The sequence below is a fragment of the Agelaius phoeniceus genome, chromosome Z, assembly GCF_051311805.1.
Source record: "Agelaius phoeniceus isolate bAgePho1 chromosome Z, bAgePho1.hap1, whole genome shotgun sequence".
NCBI lineage: Eukaryota > Metazoa > Chordata > Aves > Passeriformes > Icteridae > Agelaius > Agelaius phoeniceus.
The window spans coordinates 83,080,255-83,101,093 of NC_135303.1; the positions used below are offsets into that span (position 1 = coordinate 83,080,255).

The following is a 20,839-nucleotide window of genomic DNA, read 5'->3' on the forward strand; positions in this document are numbered from 1 at the left end:
GTTCGGGGTCCCTACATGGAGGCAGCGGATCACTCTTTGTTGTTTGGTTATTGCATCACGACTAAATTATTTGAAGGATTTGCTCGTCTGGGCCTCTGCTATGGGAGAGCCAGTGTGAGTGTGGGGGGCTGTGCGGCTGCCAAGGGGCCTCGGTCCCAGCTCTGGTGGTGCGGGTCTGATGGCCAGGGGGCTGGCTCCTGCATGGTCGGACAGGGACATTCCCCCAAGAGCAGCTGCGTGGCGATCCCGGCTGCAAGAGAACGCCCACTCCTCCTCACCGCGAGCCGGCGCGGAGGGCAGTGGAGCCGCCCGCGGGCGGTCAGGAGAAGCGGGGCTGGTGCCTCCGGGCGAGGGGCGGCAGGAGCCCGCCCCGGCCCCGGGGCCGCGCGGGAGCGGGCGGGGCGGGCCCCGGGCCGCCTCCGCGATCGGTGTATGGGCGCTCGACAGCGGCAGAGGAGGCCGTGGCGATGGCGCTGAGCGGGGTGCGGGTGCTGGAGCTCGCCGGGCTGGCGCCCGCGCCGCTCTGCGGGATGATCCTCGCCGACTTCGGGGCGCAGGTGGTGCGAGTCGACCGCCTGTCCCAGTCCGCCGCGGCCTCAGCGCACGGAGACGTGCAGGCCCGCGGGAAGCGCTCCTTGGCGCTAGACCTGAAGCAGCCGCAGGGCGCCGCGGTGCTGAGGCGGCTGTGCGGCGGGGCGGACGTGCTCATCGAGCCCTTCCGCCACGGTGAGGGGCCGCGGCCGCCGGGAACCGCGCCGGGGCGGTGGCGCGGCCGCGGCAGCCCGGGCCGGGCCGTGGGGGGCGAGCGGGAGGTTGGAGCTGCGAGGCCGCGGGTGCCATGCTGAGGGGCTCCCGCCAGTCGCTGAGGGGTCCCGTCAGTCGCTGAGGGGCTCCCGTTTGTCTGTGGCCTCTGCGATTCTGAGTGGGAAGCGGGCAGGGAGCAGCTCTTGAGGCGCTAGGGGCGCATGCTGCGTGGAGGATTTGCAAAGTGCAGCCACCATGTGAAACCGCAAGGAAGGACCGCCGAGAGCGCTCAGACAGGGCCGTGCCCCGGCCGGGCTCTGGAGGAGCCGGAGGGTGTCCGAGCCGAGAGGTCACACCGGGCTTGGAGCCCTGAATGAACAGGAGGGTGTCCGAGCCGAGAGGTCACACCGGGCTTGGAGCCCTGAATGAACAGGAGGGTGTCCGAGCCGAGGGGTCACACCGAGCTGGGGGCACCATCCTGTGTGATATCCAGGCCTGTTGCTAAAGTGGAACTCACTCATGGTTGCTGTCCTGGTCAGTGTTTGATTTTACAATTCCTCTGAAGACAGGAGATCTGACATTATGGTTACACATTTACAAAGCACAAATCCCAGGGAGAGAAATATGGGTTGTATGTGTTAAATAGAGTAGTATGATTCTGTTACACAGGGTTACTCTGATTCAGGATCAAATCTAGGTTATGAGCTACAGTCTTCATCTTTAAATGTCATGTTTAATTTTAGGAAGTTGCGTTCTACAAACTGATCACTTCCTGCCAATCTTAAATCTACTTTATGAAAAGCTTCCTTGTGTTTAGCAAGTACTTTCCATTTTTAACACTAGGTTAAAAGTAAGACAAATTCTTCAAATACTCAATTACAGAATTTTTCAATTTTTCAAAACTAATTTTTTAAAGAGAACTTTCAGTTCATTTTTTAATTATAGTATGCATATTTACTAATTTACCACATATAGGGATGCATAACATCTGATTTTCAGTAGCAAAATTAATGCCATTTTAAGATCAATAGACGTTTCAGGTTTACCATGTTCCCTCCATTTATAAGCCATACACAGGCACTCACCTGATGGCTATGTCAGTATCCCTGGGTGCTCCTTGAGGGTGCTGTTCTGTTAGAAAAAATGCCGTTAAGGTCAGGTTGGACAGGGCTCTGTGTACACGAATCTAGTTGAAGGTGTCTTTGCTCCCAACAGGGACTTGGAGTAAGTGACTTTCACAGGTCCCTTCCAACCCAAACCATTCTGTAGTAATGCTTCATTGAGGAGCTAGCTGAAATGTTTTGGGAGATTTTACTGACAGTTTAGAAATAGGAGACTGTTGTTTAGACATCATACATTATAGACAGATTGTGTATCACAAGTAATTATTTTTCTTCAGAAAATGGGTTTATTCTTACCTTACCTTGTTTGTTTTACTCCTCAGAAGCTGAGCAAAAAGAAAAAGGAAGAAGTTAAATTCCACTTTTTCCTTGTAGCTAGTCTCCTGGATTTTTTTGTTATGAAATTTTGGTTTTTTTGGTTTTATGGGCACTTGCTGGGTTTTTTTCACGGCTGGAAGTACAGGCAATTTTGTAAATAGATACTAGGTTGTAAGGTTCTGTAAGTGAACTACATAAATCTGTGACCCATCATGAGACTGCTGGAAAACAGTGAGAAGCTGAGGGCCCAAGCTGCAGAACAGTTTCTTGCAAGGCATGTGTGACTTTACAGCAATGACTTTGTGACAACAGAGGGGTTATTTGTCACCCTGTTTCCACTTGTGCACTTGAAAATCATGCATTTTGCCAAATTTCACTGCTTTCTTCTTGGGAGTAATCACTTGCCACTGCCCAGTAGTTAGTGCAATAGAAATGGATCTGAATGGAATTGGTGATGTAGTAAAAATATGGATTAATTTTGTGAAACAAGCTGGAATAATGGATTTTGGGGTGGAGCAGGAATTGAAATTATGTTATCCCTTCAATTCTAAAATATGTGGCCTTGCAGTGCCATTATAGACCATTGGTAAAAGTCTGACCAAACTGCACTGAACCAGTAAGAAAGTACAATTCATTTGCAATTCAAATTTCTTCTCTTAAAACCACTGCAAGATTAAAATTTTAGCTTTGATTTCTGTAAATCCATGCTGATTCAGCTTATATACCACTGATTCTAAAAGATCCTTATTCTCTGCATTGAAAAAGAACACATTTACTGGTGTGTGGTTCCTACAGATCATCTGTGGAATAGTGGCACGGTCCAGTCAGATCAGTGAGTTAAAACACACAGGAACAAGAGGTACTGAGAAATGGTGAGGAAGGTATATTCCAGTAAAATACAGATGAATATTCAAGTGATTTGAATACAGAAAATGTTTTCTCTTTCTCTTTTTTCCTTGTTTTACAAGCCTTGGGTAGCTTTCTCGTCCAGTGGTGCATGGTTTTCTGTCAGTCTTTTGGAGAAGTAAAACAGGAATAAAAGCTGAAAAAAAAATCCCTAAAGCCTAATTTCCACTTGGTTTAAATTAAAAATTTATGCAGTATGTTGGTAATTGATAATGTTCATGTTGTAACATGGACACTGAAGTAGAAAGTGCTACTTCAAAAAATGTAGTTGAGTTCTGCTGTTGTATAATCTAACTTTGAGCCATTATGTTTTGTGTATTATTAAATGTGAATTTGAATTCCTTGCTTATTCTTTTGAAGGTGTCATGGAAAGACTTGGGCTTGGCCCAGAGGTCCTTCTACAGGAGAATCCCAGACTCATCTATGCTAGACTTACTGGTTTTGGCCAGACAGGAAAATATGCCAAGTCTGCGGGTCATGACATCAATTACTTGGCTTTATCAGGTAGGCTGTACAATTTCCTGTTAAATAAAGCATCTTTCCTCCCTTTGATCAAGGCTCAAGAACTTGTTGAAAGCCGATAGCTCAAAATTTATCTGACATGCAGTCTGATAAAACAGCTGATCTGAAGTGTTGCTGTCAGTGAAATGGGGCTTTCCTCTCTCTGTGCTTTTCCTTGATGCTTTCAGTCAGCTCTGGCACTTGCCTAGCCCCTCTGTAAACTTCCTCACAAGTCAGAAACTGGTCAGAAGAAATGAGGATGTTTTCTGCCAGGTTGTTAAGGTGAAGCAGTTCAATGAGGGGTCCAACCAACAGTCAGCACACCAGAGGAGGAAACATGTACTGGACAGGCTGTTTGTTTTTTCCAGCAGCAGCAAACTGTTACAGGCTGGATCAGCATGTCTTCCCAGGCTGTACATTATTTTCCTTCCTTCGTGATATTCTATCTGAATAAAGTATCCAAATATTTATCTGAAGAGAGGACTGAATATTTTCTTCAGTGCCCCTCTCCTAGAAATTCTGTATACTTATAATCCTGAAAGGGCTGCAGATTATTTTACATGCTTATGAGCAGATTTTTTTTAAGCAAAGAAAAACTAGGCAGCACAAGACAATTGAGATCTTGTGCTTTTTTGCTTGTAAATATGTCTCCGCTGATCCCAACTGAAAGGAAGTAGTCTTCAAATAAAGTGGAAATGCTACATTTCATTAAAGTGTTATGGACATTACACTGGTTTTAACTGGTATGGCTTTACAAGTACGCAGTAGCAAACAGAAACAAAATACACACCTCAGGTGCTGCCCATCCATGCATGGCCCTAGCTCCTGCTCTTCACACTGCTTTCTGTCACTGATGCCTGTGAAGGAGGAAAGTGGCCCAAAAGTTCTGGGCTTCCCACTGGATAAAGTAGTTCTTGTAGCCCCAAGAAAGGGACGGAGCAGAGGCAATGCCAACATGGTGATCTGGTATCTGCTACTATGAGGAGTCCTAATGATGTGGGGTTAAATTTCTTTAGAGATGGATTCAGTCTCCCTGCATGGAAAATTGTTAGAGAGTAGAAAAGATTAAAGAAAAGATGTCTCATTTGAAACACTTTGACTTCATGTTAAGATGATTTCAAAGAATTAGGGTATTTTTATCTATTAGTGGAGGGAAAGAGTTGGTACAGAAACAGCATGGTCCATCCCTACCTTAGTTTGTACTATGTTCTGGTTTACAAATAGAGTGATTTTTATCTCTGAGCTGATTTAATCAGTAGTCTTTTGGTTAGTGATAACTTCCTAAAATAATTTTGCTTGAAATTACACAGATCAAGTTTTTCTGCCTATTAAAAGGAAATAGAGCAAGGTGTTTGAGAGGGGTCATTCCTCAAAAATGAGATCTCATATTTTGAGTATTTTTTCTAGTGAGCTTTGTCTTCCTTTAAGTAAAAAATATTTTGTGTTAGGAACTCTAAAGAAGTCAGTATATTAAAAGGAAGGTTTTAGGCAGCAGCAGGGGTTTTACTCCTGCACTACAGGATTTGGAAACTATTATACTGTGCACTCTGTTGCCCATAGGAAGTGCATTAGACTATTGGTTAATTAAACAGTCCATCAGAACCATGCAATTCTCAGGAAATTCTGACCATGTATTCTGCAAGTCTCAGGCCACAGACACAGGAGAGGGGTGATCACACTGCAGTTTCTTGCTTGCCCAAAGGGAATTGCTATGAGGCAACTATGAAGAGTAAGGTTACAGTAAAGAGGTTGTTCAGGATGGCAGAGAAATGCTAACAAATTCAAAGCTCTGACTGAAGTAAACTGGCTTAGCCTTTGCTCTAATTACGTTAGTTTCTGCATAATTGCTGGCATAAACATAGGTTCCCTGTGTTTACATTGCATGCAATCAGAGATAACCTTCCTCTGTTAGTCACCTGTTCCTATATGCAACCTTTTTTTTCCCAAACGTAGTTGGAGAGGGAGGATAGGACTGAAGCACAGTTGTCAGTGTGACATCCTTTGTTATGATTATTAGTTCATTTTTTATGAGCACATAAGACTATACATCTGCATTTTTACTTTAAAATATTCAAAGAAGAACACTTTATCAAAGTGGCTTTGAGACATATTCATAGTGCCTCTTTATGGGCAAGATCCAATGCATGTACAAAGTACTGATATAGAATTACTGCACTCAGGGTTGGATTTTTATAAAATTTTATTTAAACTAAAATGTTGTCCCTCTTTAGTCAAATATCAACGTTTAGCTGTGAGAGTTTTGTTAATCTCTTTAATTAATTACTTCTTCACTATTGTGATTTCATATATTTTCACTCTCCTGTGAATTAAAGAGTCAGCCAAGCAGAAATAGGAAACATTAGAAGATTGCTTTATGCCTTACTTATTTGCATGGTTTGAAAAGAATGAAACTTTTTTTTTTGTAGAAATGAATGTTTATAATAATTTTATGCTTATCCTTGCTTTGTTTTCTCTTATGTCAGGTGTGCTGTCAAAGCTGGGTAGAAAGAATGAAAATCCTTTTCCACCTGTAAACCTTCTGGCTGATTTTGCTGGTGGAGGTGTCACGTGTGCACTGGGCATTGTTATAGCCCTCTTTGAACGTGCCAAATCTGGCAAAGGGCAGGTCATTGATGCAAGTATGGTAAGCTTGTTCTCAAGGAACTTGGGGTTTCTTAGGCTTGCTTGGGTGTTCTCCTACTCTAAGTCTGGGAAAGGGAGGACGTTTTGAGGTTTAGAATTGAGAAGTTGGGAAAGTGAGTGATCTCATAAAATGGCTATTCCTTCACATGCAAGCAATTTTCATGTATCACTGCTGCCATAACATCCTTATGTCATGGAACACATACTGCAGCCTCTCCCCTCTCCCTGCTTTTGCCTGTCTGCCTACATCACAAATTATTAGCACTATATATTTGAAGAATAAGTATGGTGTATGGAGATAAGAGTGTATAATAAACAACTGGCTTACTGTGTAACAGCAAAAATTACAGTACTCTTGGAGTAAAATTGCATTAGCTTTATTCAAGATACATCTTCTTATGAATTTGTGACAGGTCATATCTTAGTTAGAAACACTGTTTCCTGGGATAGTTACACTGCTTGTGGATCATTGCGAAGAAGTCAACTTCAGACAGTTTGTGAATGTGCTGTAAAATAAATGAAAGGCTAAATTAGCTTAATAATGAATATTTTTCCACTGGAAGGCCACCCACTTAAATAGAGAGGAAAAATAACTATTTAAATAAATTTTTGAAACTTATGTTATCTACAGTTGTTGTTCCTCTCTTGTTCTTCCATTTTTCTTTTTAAAGAATGTTGCAGTTAAAATTTGACCTCCCTTTGAGGCATACTATCTTAGTGAAGACTAAGGTTTGGCCTTAAATATAAATTGAAAAGAAAATTACATTAATTGAAACAAATCCCTTTGTTGAAGGGGTCTTGAAGAGAGTAGAGCAGCAAGAGATGTTGGATTTCTTGATTTCAGTAAGTTTTTTACAAATTCACATGATGTTCTCAGAAGCAGTCCATGGCATTGTGGTCTAGATGAAAATTTAATGGGAACAGTGCAAAACAGGACTAATGTTTTTACTGCAACAGAAGTTTTTAGTAGCTGATTGCCAAAATGAAAAACTTAAAAAATGGAATTCTATAGATGTTTGTTAGTGCATTTTTTCTTTGTTTTCTTCAGTAAGCTGAATGATGGATGAGTGACTGTGTTTGGTAAATTTACAGATGATACACATATGTGAAGGACTGCAAGTGTGCTGGACTTGGGTTAGAATTGAAAATGACCTTTTCAGATTGGAGCAATGACCTGAAAGAACTGGCTGCCATTCACAGACATTGCTGCTCTGTAGTCCTTTGTAGGCAGAAACAATTTGCTGCATAAATGCAGAAACAGTCAGAGAACAGTTGGCTAAAGTACAGTCCTGGGGGTTCGTAGTAGTCACAAGCTGAACATGAGTCAACAATATCATGCTGTTACAAAACACATACATACTGTATTAGGATGTATAAACAGGAAATAGAGCCAGCAAAGTTTCTGAAGAAATTATTCTAACCTATTCAATGTTTATGAAGTCTCAGCAAAATATTGTTTCAGATGCTGACCATCATCTTTCAAAGCTGCTAATTTGAGGAAGCCCAAGTAGCACAACAAAAATTATGACTCTAGAAACATGACCTAAAAGAAGAATTGAAGGAGATTGTGTATTTGTAAAAGAAAAACTGTGGAGAATTGTGACAAGCCTTCAAATACTGAAAAATATGTTTTTTGTAGTTTGTAGTATTATCAAATTTTCCTTATCATAATTCAGAGAATTAAAGGAATTTGTTAGAAGAGAAATCAGTTAAGTCTGCTAATGTTCTAATGAAATTTGTTGCTCATTTGGAGTGGAATGTGTTGTGGGACTTTTTTAAGCCCTTAAGCCCTTAAGATAGTCTCTTCCAGTTTTTTCTTGTCTCATTAGAATTGTGGAATTTACAGTTCCCTGCTGATGCCTGGTGACCTGTGAAATGGACAGGATATTGTCCAGTACCACAGGATGTATTTTATCTGATATTTGGTCATATTCCCCATTTCTTGAATAGACTTTCAGTGACATCGTTGATAAAAATTATCCCTGCATCATCAGCAGTACAGACTGCAGTAAATTGATTGGTGGATGAGCCTGTTTTTACACCCAAGTTTTTTTTTTTTTGTGGAAGGAATTGTTTTAAAAATCACTACACTGCACTATTTCAGCTGTTTTGTTTTAAGACTGTTTTTTGTTTAAGAGACCCTTTACTTAAGCTGTTGTACAATTTAGGTAGTCTGAATATGTTAAAGACTCAGACACATGGTAGAATTTTCTATAGTAGAAACTGTGCAAAAAGTAGACACTGGGTTCAGCATTTCATCTGTCTGTCTCAGAATAATTGTGCCTGGCCTGAGTTGATTCCTGCTGGTTGCTGTCCCTTCTCATTGACCCTGTAGGGATCATGGCTGTCTTACAGGAAGCCAGATAGTTGCCACGTGGAGTGAACACGGCGATGTGACACAGTAGGTAGAATTGTACCTCTGCATTCTTGCACCACACTGGAGCAGAGGCATGTGAGTCAGGCCCACAGCTGGGGTTCGCTAGAGTTTCAGCCACAGAACCTTCTGCTGATGGTGGGCATCTGACTGAGCATAACTCACTCTTTGTGAAAAGACAGCCGCAGGAAACCATGCTGGTAGGGATAGCTTGCATAATAGTCTCATGGCAGAAGCATTTAGCAATGCAACAGAAGACTGAGGTTCCAGGTTTTTCTCAGCCTGGAGGTACTCAAAACCAAAACTCCCACATCCTAGAAGCCTTCATCAGTCACGAGGATAGTTTAGCTTGATATGGATTCATTCCCACTTTTGTTTGAGCTGTTTTCAGTCTGTGGAAAGAACAGAAAGGCTTGCGGAGCAGACAGGTCACCCATTAGGGTGATGCCTCTGGATTCTTGTGCCTGCTTCAGAGACTGCAGATGTTCTCTAACGTGAGGGAGACATGAAACACATAACTCTTGTTATAATAATTCTGCAATTAGACTTAAGTGGAGTTACTCCATGTTACCCTTTTCATGTTGTAAAAGAAAGTGACCACATTAGTGAGTGTGTGATGTTTTTTTTATATGCCTTTGGAGGTCTGGTGCAGATGTTAAGACACTTTTTTTACTTGTCTCTGAATTGTGGTGGGCCTCAGGCAGAACCTAGCTGTCCGGTTGCCCAGACAGGGATATTTCTGAACTCCCTATACCAGTCAAAACCAGATGTGCTGTTTTATTTTAAGTGTTTCCTGGGTAAGTAGCACATAGGTATTGTACAGCTGCTGACTAAGAGTTTTGTCAGCACCAAAATCTAATTTGCAGTTAGGGCTTATTCTAATGTTTTCCCCATCTTTTATTATCCTTACTTTCAGTGCTTTTTGTGTAATATTATTTTTTGTTAATATGAGCAGTGCAAGATCAGGTCATTAGTAAAACAAACTTTATTTTAACATCCTTGCAATAATTTTGCAGATATGTAGATAAAGGTATGCAGTATTTTCTCATCTGAAAGTACTTTAATTGACTTTAACATGTGGCAGTGAGGATAGAAGTATTCCTGTCCTTGAAGCAGAGCCCAAGTAACACACATTAAATGAAGAAGCCCTCTTGACTGCATGCTTCAGCAATTTGCATGTTTTAAATTTTTGCATAGAAAGGTATAAACTAATAGATCTTTCTGCATGAAAATTTAGTAGCCTTTTTTCTTTTTTGATACAGTATCTATGCTTTTATCTATAGACAGTATTAGGTTAGTTTCATGCAGCTGAAAATGCATGAATCAAGTGATACTCAGAATAGTACAGCTCAGGTTTTAATCTGTTCTACTGGTATGTTTCTGGCCATACACTATTAGCTGGCATATCTTTGCTTACAGTAATTTCAGTACATTTGAAAGAAAATTAATTGTGCTGATGAGCAAAACTGTAGGATGTGATTTATTTTTAAAGACTTGTACACTCTTGGTAATTATTGAAAAGCTGAACAAACTGAATTTTCATCTAGGTGTACTGTACAAAGACAAAAATTTGAAGAGCAATTTGGAATGGGACTAATCATGTTTTCTAGCACTGTATTCATCAAAGTCTTGTCTATGTAGAGATTCTGTTGCTCTGTGTGTGTAGCTGCCAGTGATGACAGTGGGAGAATAGTTTTTGTTTTAACTTAATGTTGGAGATTTTATTTTATTTCCTTCAAATTTTTTGCTAAAAATAGCAGTCTTCCTATAATCAGTAGATTTAAAGGAGATAAAAATTTGGTATTTATGGGATTGGTACAGATACCTTGTTTCAAGAGGTTTAGAAGGTGTTGATAGCTGTCACATGCTTAATGTTGTACAGAGGCAAGAAGCTTTTCCCTCACCTGAAATTATTCACTCATTCTCTAAACTTGCTAAATGAGGAAGTTTTGTGCATTGAAGGTGTGTTGTCTGACTACATTTATGTCCTTTCTTATTCTCTAATTCTAGATGATTTCACATATGCAGCGTAAACAGTAATTGAAAATTTTAAGAAATTGTTAATGACAGAACCTTACCAGAGGTTCTGTCATTAAAAATCTTAGCAAAAGGCAGAACTGGTAATAGCTTTTTGTTGCTTTGTTTTATACAGAATTTAGATAATGCCAACTAATTTATTGGAGCTTTTGTTTTTGTTTTTTTTTTTTTCCTCTAAATCTTCAAGGTAGAAGGAGTAGCATACCTAAGTTCTTTCCTGTGGAAGTCACAAAATTTAGGACTTTGGGGCCAGCCTCGAGGTGAAAACCTGCTAGATAGCGGTGCACCTTTTTATGAAACCTACAGGACCTCTGATGGAAAATTCATGGCTGTTGGTGCCATTGAGCCTAAATTTTATAACCAGTTAATAAAAGGTGAGTAAATTGGAGCAATTGTTTTATAACAGCAAAGCATGATTGAGTGAATTCTTTCACAGTTGGTTTTGATTCATGATGTATGGTTCACAGGCCTTCCAGATCATTGAGTCCAGCCCACGCCCTGCACCTCAGCTATCCATGGCACTGAGTGCCACATCCAATCTTTTTTTTAAACACACCCAGGGGTGGTGACTCCACCACCTCCCCAGGCAGATCATTCCGGAACTTTCTCACTTTTTCAGTAAAAAACTTCTTCCTAAGAAATGGGAAATGTGATTTCTTTGTAAAAGCCAAACACTTCCTGAAGCTAGTTGGGTAGTTGTGTAACAGTTAGTTGTCTTTCTAGCCATTAATTTATTTCCTTTTCACCCCCAGCAACTACACTTAAATTGCAAGTTTTCTTTTGGAGTTATTGTAATGGTGGTTCATGATGTCACTGAAGCACTAAAAAACTTTTTCTGCTAATCACTTTTTTTAAATGATTATTATACTTTTAAAAGACCGAATTCTTTGCAATTGCAAATAGAATTTCAAGAAATTTCTATTATTTGTACTGTACTAAATAAAACCTATTTAAATTGTTTCAGAAAGGAATATTCACAGTAAGTAGTTTTAGTATTTCTTGATAGAAAAAATTATTGTGGAAGCAAATTCTGCTTAAATAATTAATTTTCTCCACACAATTTCAGACTGCTTTTAGTGTCTAGCTGTGGATATAATATTTATATTTGACTAAGGCTCTTTAAATATGACCATAAATCATGATTTATCTTTTCAGGAAATTAGAATGTGTTATGCAAAATATTTAACTGTATGAAATTAAAACAAATGTTCAGGTGCATCTTCACTTCTGAACTCATTTTGTACTTCAGCCCTTTTATCACATGGACTCTTAGCTTCTTATTGGTTATTTAATTAAATTTTTTTTCTTCTGTTGTGCTTCTCTTGTAGATTGCCGTGCTTTCCATACAGAATTTATGAAAATATAAAAAAATCTTGAAAGAATTTAGTATTTATTCTTTCTTTGCACAGAATATGAAGGCTATAAGAAGTTCTTAATTTAGTTTTAGTTTTGGTTAATGAGTTCAAAGAATGTCAGCAAAGGATTCCTAAAGTGGGTGTACCCGGTGTTTTGTGAACCACATTATTCGTTGCATGGCTCATGTGGCCAGTCAGTGAGCCTGCCAGAGGAGTAGTTCCTTATTCTTGCCCAGTCTCTTTCCCCCTGATTTTTCCTTGAATTGTATCCATGCTACAATTTGTACTGGTTTTGCCTGGGATAGCACCTCACAGTAGCTAGCAGGGGTCTGTGATTTGGGTTTGTGCTGGAAGCAGTGCCATTACACAGGGATGTTTCAGTAACTGGTGAGCAGCTCTTGCACAGCACTGAGGACTTTTCTCCTTCTTACCCCACTGCACCAGTGAGAGGGCTGGGGGTGCACAAGAAAAGGGAAGGGATCACAGCCAGCACAACTGACCCCAGCTACCAGAGGGTCATTCTGTACCACAGGACATGATGCTCAGAAATAAAACTGGAAAGGAGATTGGTGGGTGGTCACTGCTCAGGGACAGGGTGGGCATTGGGCAGTTGAGGGCAAGCAATTGCTCTCATCTGCAGCTCTTGTATTTCTTGTATTATGGGGTTGTAAGGTGGAGTATGCCTTTGGTGAGCAGGATCCCAAAGAGAGCTTGTTCTTTATTCTTTGGCTTTGTCTCTTGCAGCCTGTGGTGCTCCCCAGGTTCTTGCGCAGCTGTAGCTGTGAATGGCTGCTTCTCTTGTAGCTTAAAAAAGTCCATGCAGTTGTGTGGAATATCTAAATTGGGATATGCTGCTGCGTGAAATACATGAGGAAGGCTTCTGGAGTGACTCAGGGAACGTGTCCAGTATTATGTTGGACAGATCAAATGTCAAGTTTGGAAATGCCACTTTCTTGGCTGAAGAGGTTGATGCTGTTTTGTCTCTAATTGTCCTGAGAATAACTTGTTTGTGAACTCAATTTGTAAGCAACTTGACCTTGAAAAAGAAAGTTGAAGAACAAAAGTAAATATGAAACTGTATCAAAATAAAATGCAATCCCTTGCCCTTGGAGTTAGGTAATTTGGAATTCCAATAAATATCTTCAGGGAGAATGCTTGTATTAAGTACAAAGCAGATGAGAAAAAAATAAGGCTGCTTACTCAAATACCCATATGTTTGGCTGGCCTGCAGTATTTTGTTCTTTGGAGACTATGTTGAATCACAGTTAAGCTACAGGACTGGGATAGAATCTGTACTTGTCCAAAAAGCACCAAAATTCTGCAATGGGGTGTGGTTCTGTTTGTGACTCTTTCTCTGTCAACTTTTTCTGGACAGTCCTGCTATCTTTTATTGATCATTGTTATGGGGCAAGACTTGGGCTTTTCCCTCTCAGCCAGGTTATCTAAAGATAAGCCTGTGATGGATGAAACCAGTTGCCAGGTGATATAATGTGGTCACTGATGGTCTCTGTCTTCTTTAGATGACTCTTTACTGAGGAAAGTGCTAAAATTCTGGTTTTCTTGTAGTTGTTCCTCAGAAATTTAGAACTTGAAGCAACTGTGAATTCTTCTGTTTATGTTGGGGCACCCACACTGGACAACTTTATTTTCATGTTTGAAAGTACTCCTTATGTTTACAGTGCTGAGAAGTTGCTTGATTTTAACAGCTGAGGTTTCAAAAATAGTTATTCCAGCAGGAAAGAACTAGTGTGTATCCACTTGTAAGTAGACAAAAAATGCAGTCATTGTTGCATGTGTTTCGGTCTGTTTCTGCCATGTTTAAAAAATCCAACATATATGCTGCAGTCTTTGAGGAAATTTTGCTTTTTGCCATTAATTGTATCACTGTCTTTGCTCATTTACACTCATTGAGTTTCCTTTATTTATTTTGTAAAAGTGTGCTGCTTAAAGTAAATGACCAAAATCAAGATTTTCTCGCAATATTGAATTTAAGCAGCTGGTCTTTTTGTTATTTTGTTTGAGCTGCATATTGTGATCTGTTCAGATTTTCACATAGGAAATATTTATTCCTTTCAGTACTTAGGATTTAAATCTTTCTGAAGCAATAGTTCACCTAATTAGAACAGCAGAACCTTCTTGTGACTTAGGGATTATTTCCTTTCTGGGATACCTATTGCAGAAATTAAATTCAGAATTTAAGCCTTTGAATATTATAGGGAAAAGTGCTTGTGAGAATTGTATTGCTTTTTCACAAATCTGAGGATCTTTGACTTAGGCTGAGTCATCTGTCCTAGGCATTAACTCCGGCTTTGAAGTGGGTTTAATGGTATGGTCCAGTTGCAATTTACATCATTTCATTTCATAGTTTTTCTCCATATTTCTGGTCACTTCTGCTGGTGAGCAATTTGGTGTTGTTCCAGATAAAATATATTCAGAAAATATATTCAAAAACTTGATGTCTCTCTGTCCATATTCAGAGGGATAGATTAGTTTTGCCACTCCCATAGAGTACAAGGATATGGGTGTTGCAGATGTCAGCTGGAGATTTGAAGACTGCAGAATTGAGAAAGGAGTGTGATGTCTGAACAATTTGTCTCTGCTCACAGGATGCTGCTTAGCCAAAGCAGAACTGATTTCTTTTTGGTTTTGGTTCAGTGTTTCCCTGCAGAGTTCCTGCAGGAACCCAGTGCTGGACCCAAGTGCAGTTAATGACATGGTGAGGAGAGTTCTTAAGGAGGCTGCAGAGGGAAACTAAATTTAAGAAAATAGAGCACATTAGTTTGAGAATATTGTTGGCTTTGTAGATTGTGCTCAGCAGGGGCAATTTCCAGAAATTGCCAGAAATTTATTAATTAAATAAATTCCAAATAAATTTCAAAAGGCTTTATGAGAAACTGAAGCTATGTAAAACAGATGAAGTAGAAAAGTATTTTGAGCTCACTATTGATTATTTGCTATTAACAGACAAGCTGTAGTCCTTTTGCTGGTATTAATTTTATTACTACAAAAATCAGACAATAAATAGCTAAAATGCTATTGGCATCTGTTGAAAAATCTGATAGCAGAAACATTTGCTACTAATGTTAAGCCTTAATCTCTCAACAGAAAGAGACAGCATGTCTTTCAACTGGCCTGTGAATTGCTTCTGCAGGTTTGTTCTGTTTTTCAGCAATAGGTGCTTAGTCTGCTGCAGCCAGGCTACAAGGGGTGTGCAGAACACAGTAAATACTGTGGAGCAGGTGAGAGTCAAGGTTTGATTCTGAGTTATATAGTGCAAAGTCAGGTGAGCTTAGTGTCTATTTACATTGATGTGGAAAGCACTGACAGTCACTGAAGTACTGAACTTCAGTTCCTACTCTATAGTACCCCTTTCATACTACTTTTCAGTACTCCTATTTGTATTACTTCTGTTTAAAAAAATTAGGAAAAAATTAAGAAGCCATTAAAAAACATAGTTTACATCATTGTGAAGGATTTCCACAGGACTCTCCATTTTGTGATTGTTAAGTATTGTGTACTGTATTAAAAATCTGCTGATATACTGAGTGCAATATCACATTGTTATTGAGACATTCAACATGGGCAAACAGTTCCCTCATTATATTTTAGACTCAGTTATACATAGCATTATGTTTTGTTTTATTTTAATTTATTTATTATGATAAGCCTTAAACATTGTACAAATACTGTAGAGGGCCAGTCTCCTGCTGCATCAAAACCTTTGCAGTTGTGGTAATTGAGTGTGTCAGCTTGGAGTACAGCTATGGATGCGTTTGTAGTGAGGCCTGATAGTACTGTGGGCCTGATCAACTGTCACTTCCTAAAAAATTCTTAAGTTTTAGAAACCTTGATCACAGAAAAAACTTTACATAGTAAGTTTAATGAAAATTCACTACTTTCTTCTGAAATATGGGGTATTCTGAAATTCAATTCCCTCTCACACTGAGAACAAATTTTATTTAGTCAGAAAAAGAACAATGGCCTTCACCTTGCAGCTGTTGTTTAGGCCAAAATTAAGGTTTCCCATGCTAGATGATTTTATTCAGTCATGTTATGACAACATAATTTCAAAATGACTCTGCTATGACCATACATTTTTGAACAGAAAATTAGCAAGTTAACCCAAGAAAATCCTGAACAAAACTCTGCTTTTAAAATAGTATGACTGAAATAATATAAAAAACTGTTTCAATTTCTGACATACCAAAGCAACTTCACTGATTGATCTAATGAATTTTGCTGGTTTCTTTCTCTTAAAATCAGTGCCTGATTTTACTAGAGTTTGTCTAAGAAGTTCTGTAGAAATAGAGATTTCAGTTTGCTCCATCAATAAGCGATGTGGGGATATATGTCAATAAGCTATAGCATTTGAAGGAGATTTAAAGCTACATCATTATAGGGAGACAATTTTTCATTTTTTCAAAAATAATTTCAAGGTGTCAACCTGACTGGGCTTTTCCGTACAAAAGCTCCTAGATAAAAATATAAACAAAAAGACTTGGAACTAAGTCATGATTGCTTTATAAGATGTTCTGTGTAAAAGATAGTTTGCTTTGGATTACACTGAGTGAAGTCTGTGCTCCTGTGGAATCCCAGAAAATTTTGTGCCATGTAATAGTTTCCTTGTTGAGTCAGTCACTCCTGCTCTGATACTGCTCATCTGCACCACAAATGGTGAGCACAAGCTGGAAAATGAGGAGCTGTAGTGCTTAAATACTCTCAGTTGATCCTGTTTAAAGCTGAAGTCTTCAGTGGTAAGCAGAAAATGAGCATGTAATATTAAATTCCAGGTTCTGCTCTCAGTTCATCCTGTTTAAAGCTGAAGTCTTCAGTGGTAAGCAAAAAATGAGCATGTAATATTAAATTCCAGGTTCTGCATATTGTTCCAGTTTGCCAGAGAATGTGCAGTGAGGCTCAGCCAACTTCCCATCTGCCACAATCATCAAAAATAATTGTGTAATGGGATAATGGTAGAGCTCTGCTCATGTTGGACTGGCTGCTAGAAACCAAACCATACTTAATAAGAAAATGAGTACTGTGAAACAAAGTTTCCACTTGACAAGATTTCATGCTTTGAGACAGAAGCTCAGGTAGTGAGTATTTCCTTTTGTGGAAGGTAAATTTGCCTCACCTCATAGTTCATAAGTAAACTGTACTGCACTGTAAGTCTCTACTAGAAGACTTTGAAAATCAATAATAAAATTAATTTTGAAAATGCTGCTAGCTTTTATGTGATCATGATGTTCAACCAGTGTGAGTTACCTTCAGCTGATCTCATTTTTAGGATTACATGAACGGTTATGGACACAAGAGTGTAAGTTCAGTGATTTAAGGTGCTTGATAGGGGCATTAAGGGCTTGATAAAACCATAAGGACTGATCATTTGTAGTATCATTTATCCTGATATCTATAGCCATTTCTAATAAGATGTGAGAATACTTATTTTGTCTTTGACTGTGATGAATTTCTTCTGAGAGGGAACAACTGCAAGGCTGTATTTCTGGTCTGGAGACTGACAATTTCTGTGTGTTTTCCTTTGAAGTACCGAAGTGCAATTTCAAAGCATGTATTCATTTTCAAAACTATGTTTAATAATCTTGTGATCAACAGTGAAATTCTTAAATACTGTGTTAAACTGGGAGGGGCACTGTGGGCCCCAAGTGTATATTATACAGTTTATGAATGGAGAGAAAGAACTTATGGAGCAGAAGAAAAGGAATTATCTCCCTTTCTTCTCCCCTGTATGTTTAAGCAGCAATATATCTACCTCACTCAGTGGTAAGGAAGCCATAGAAAGACAAGATATTTCAGGTGTTTTCTGCCTATCTACAACTAAAGGCAAGAGGAGGTCTGCATAAATTCTGCTTGCAACCAGCCCTCTATTACCTAAGCTCTACATTTCCTTTGCCTTTTACAGGGAATTGCTGTTTTCTAAGAAGTTAATTTTTTTTTTTTTGTTACTTTGAAGCATTATGATAATAGCTGTTTCTAGTCTTTCGGATTTCTCAGATTAGCTTCTTTTGTATCACTGCTTCTTCTGAATTTTTCCTGCTGTGTTCGTGCTCCTGGATTTCAAACTGTGACTGTTAGAACAGCCTTCAGTATGTCACTTCTGATTTCTATTCGGTATCATATATTCTGCTTATACCTCCATTTGAAACTGTAGTTTCCATTTGAAATTGTCTCCATTTGAAACTGTAGTTCAATTGCCTTTTCTCTTTCTTGTTTTTTACCTCCTTTTTGAGATAATCTCTACAATAAGTGATAAAAATTCTTGCATCTCCTTGAAGTAGCAGAATGAAAGAGCAGAGACTGCAGAGAGCAGAATCCATGAGAACAGAAGGAGGTATTGGAAGCTGGCAGCACAGAAGAGATGTAAGCTCCCCAGTGAGAAGGGATGCTTAGTTCAGGGATAGACCTAGGACTTGCCTGGTTCAGGAAATTGTCATTACAAGGCCTGTGTGCCCATGCTTTGCCCTGGTGTCTCAGAAGGGATGTGCTTAGTGCTTACCTGGGTGGTCCTTGCAACTGAGGTGGAAAGCAGGGTTATTGAGCAGCTAGTGAGCGAAAGGGTTGAGGGAACTGGAACCTGGGAAGTGAGCTGGAGCAGAGGGAGGAGGAGACACTGCTGGAGCCTCTTTGGACAGTGGAGTGAAGAAGCAGGTCACTCTTAGGCTAACCAGGTCCAAAGTCAATCATCTGTCATGTGTGTCCAAGTAGTACAGCATCCATTCAGCAGATTTCTGAATCTACCTTGCTAGTGCCAGGTAGAGAATATGACACCTATTATCAAGTTTTTCTCAGGACATTATTGCCTTGAGACAGTTGCTGCTTCTCTGAAGTGTTCATACAAATGAGTGTTTATTATAGGTATGTACTTAAAAGGCTGTAACTGATGCGGTTTAGTCTAATTGCAAGTACCATAGAACATTTTATTCTTCTACTCCTTGCCCTGCACAGATACGCAAATAAAGTTCAAAGTACTTTAGTATTGCCTGCAAAATACTGTGTTCTTGAGGAATACACTTAGTTGTGAGAAGCACTTAGTGAATTATCTAAGCTGTACTATAGTTAAACTTTGCATTTCTCCTTTCAGGTCTTGGGCTAAATTTAGATGAACTCCCTGCTCAGATGAGTTTCTCCAACTGGCCTGAAATGAAGAAAAAATTTGCATCCATATTTGCACAGAAGACACAGGCTGAGTGGTGCAGCATATTCGATAGCACTGATGCCTGTGTGACTCCTGTTTTATCCTTCGAGGATGCTGCCTCACATCAGCATAACAAAGAAAGAAGTTCTTTTATCAAAAATGATCCGGGAGAGATAAGTCCTAGACCTGCTCCTGTTCTATCAAGGACTCCTGCTGTTCCATCATGTAAAAGAGATCCTTTTGTAGGAGAGCACACAGAAGAGATACTTCTAGAATATGGGTTTACTAAGAAAGAGATTGCTAAACTTCATTCTGATAAAACAATAGAAATCAATGACCTAAAAGCTAGTTTATAATCTCTGACTATGCATATGAGATAAATTTCAGGCTGATACTGTAAGCTTTTATGCTTTAAAATTGAACTATATGACAAGTAAATGTTGGCATAATATTGATTTGAAGTCATTTATATATTTAAAATTATTGACATTTTAAATTTAATTTGAAAACAGTGAGACTTGTGTACTTGTGTACCTGGATGATCTGTTGTCTAGAATGATACTATAGTTGTGTTGTGAAAATCTACAGTTTACTTGGTGAGCACCTGTAAACTCTCAGAATGTTGTTTAAATACTGTATCCTTTGGTTTGATTATTTTAATTCTTGGTTACACCATTGATTTGTAATACATGTTGTAATTACTTGAAAGCAATTATTTTAATAAAATATAGTTATATTCTTCTTAAATGAGTGATTGTGTTGTTTATTCATGAATTAGAAAGGATTTTTTCATCTATTTTTCATTTTAATTAATTTGCTTTATTATGCTGAAACTATGGTCTAACTAATGCTATTCTTTCATGTGCTGCTGCAGAGCTATTATCTCAAAGTTGATCTGTTTAACAGCCTGACTACATTTTCTCAATGCAGTCTCCTTATTATACATTCCATTCGGAATATCACCTTGGCTAGAAACTAAATTCAGAATCAAACTTTTTTGTTTTTAAAATATCTGCCAGTTGCCAGATATTTTAAAATAATCCTTTCCTCTCCTTATGGAAAAATGGTAGGCAACTTTGCTGTGCAGGTTTTAAACAATGGTTATTTGGTTTTCATTTCCTTCAAACTTAAACTTTCATTTGAAACCATCTCTTTCAAGACAAAAGAAAATATGCTTTTAAAAATAATTAGTTATATGACATTACTACAGTATGTCCAATGTGTGAGGAGTTACAACATGAAGGGTTGGGTATTTAGATAATTTTGAAGTTTTTTTTGTTGGTTACAAAGGCTTCCAAAGTTGAGCTATGTTTTAGCCCATTTTAATGTGTTGTGGCAAAAATGTCAACATTATTACCATAAGAAAACCTTTTACATTCTACTACATAAACCACAGCCTGGAAGCAAGAATTATCTAGTAGGTCCTGGCAAGTTGTGTAAATCATCAGCAAAAACACCTGGGGTTTCCAGCTCATAGTCTAGTGTAAGCTACTGAACATTATACACAGTTGACATAGGACTTGACAAGTTTCTTAGTCCCAGATATATCTGATTGTGTTGGAGAAAAATCAGCGTTGTCAAATGTGATGTCCATCATGGATAAGTTCTGAAACCAGAATAACTGATGTCAATTTAAAACCTTGTGTTTCTTCAGGATAGGTTGGATCAGCTGCCTCCCTCAGGTAGCTAA

The 20,839-nt window shown here is 39.0% G+C and overlaps 1 protein-coding gene across 2 annotated transcripts; it reads left to right on the forward strand.

The window, feature by feature from the left end:
* The first annotated feature begins 247 nt into the window (after positions 1-247).
* On the forward strand, positions 248-19,896 carry AMACR (alpha-methylacyl-CoA racemase). Of its 2 annotated transcripts, none has more exons than XM_054652421.2 (5): positions 248-726; positions 3,450-3,593; positions 6,074-6,234; positions 10,832-11,018; positions 19,096-19,896. In XM_054652421.2, the coding sequence occupies exons 1-5, from the start codon at positions 468-470 to the stop codon at positions 19,503-19,505; spliced, it is 1,161 nt and encodes a 386-aa protein (XP_054508396.2). In that variant the 5' UTR covers positions 248-467; the 3' UTR covers positions 19,506-19,896. The 2 variants fall into 2 exon arrangements, with proteins under 2 accessions (XP_054508396.2, XP_077027594.1); XM_077171479.1 differs by lacking the exon at positions 248-726 and adding an exon at positions 746-1,278.
* Positions 19,897-20,839: the final 943 nt, after the last annotated feature.

Bases quoted from the DNA above. Each gene is read 5' to 3' on its own strand.
- AMACR (XM_054652421.2), top strand. From the start codon at position 468: ATGGCGCTGAGCGGGGTGCGGGTGCTGGAGCTCGCCGGGCTGGCGCCC. The intron at 3,594-6,073 runs GTAGGCTGTACA...CTCTTATGTCAG, and splicing joins CAATTACTTGGCTTTATCAG to GTGTGCTGTCAAAGCTGGGT. The intron at 11,019-19,095 runs GTGAGTAAATTG...TTCTCCTTTCAG, and splicing joins TTATAACCAGTTAATAAAAG to GTCTTGGGCTAAATTTAGAT.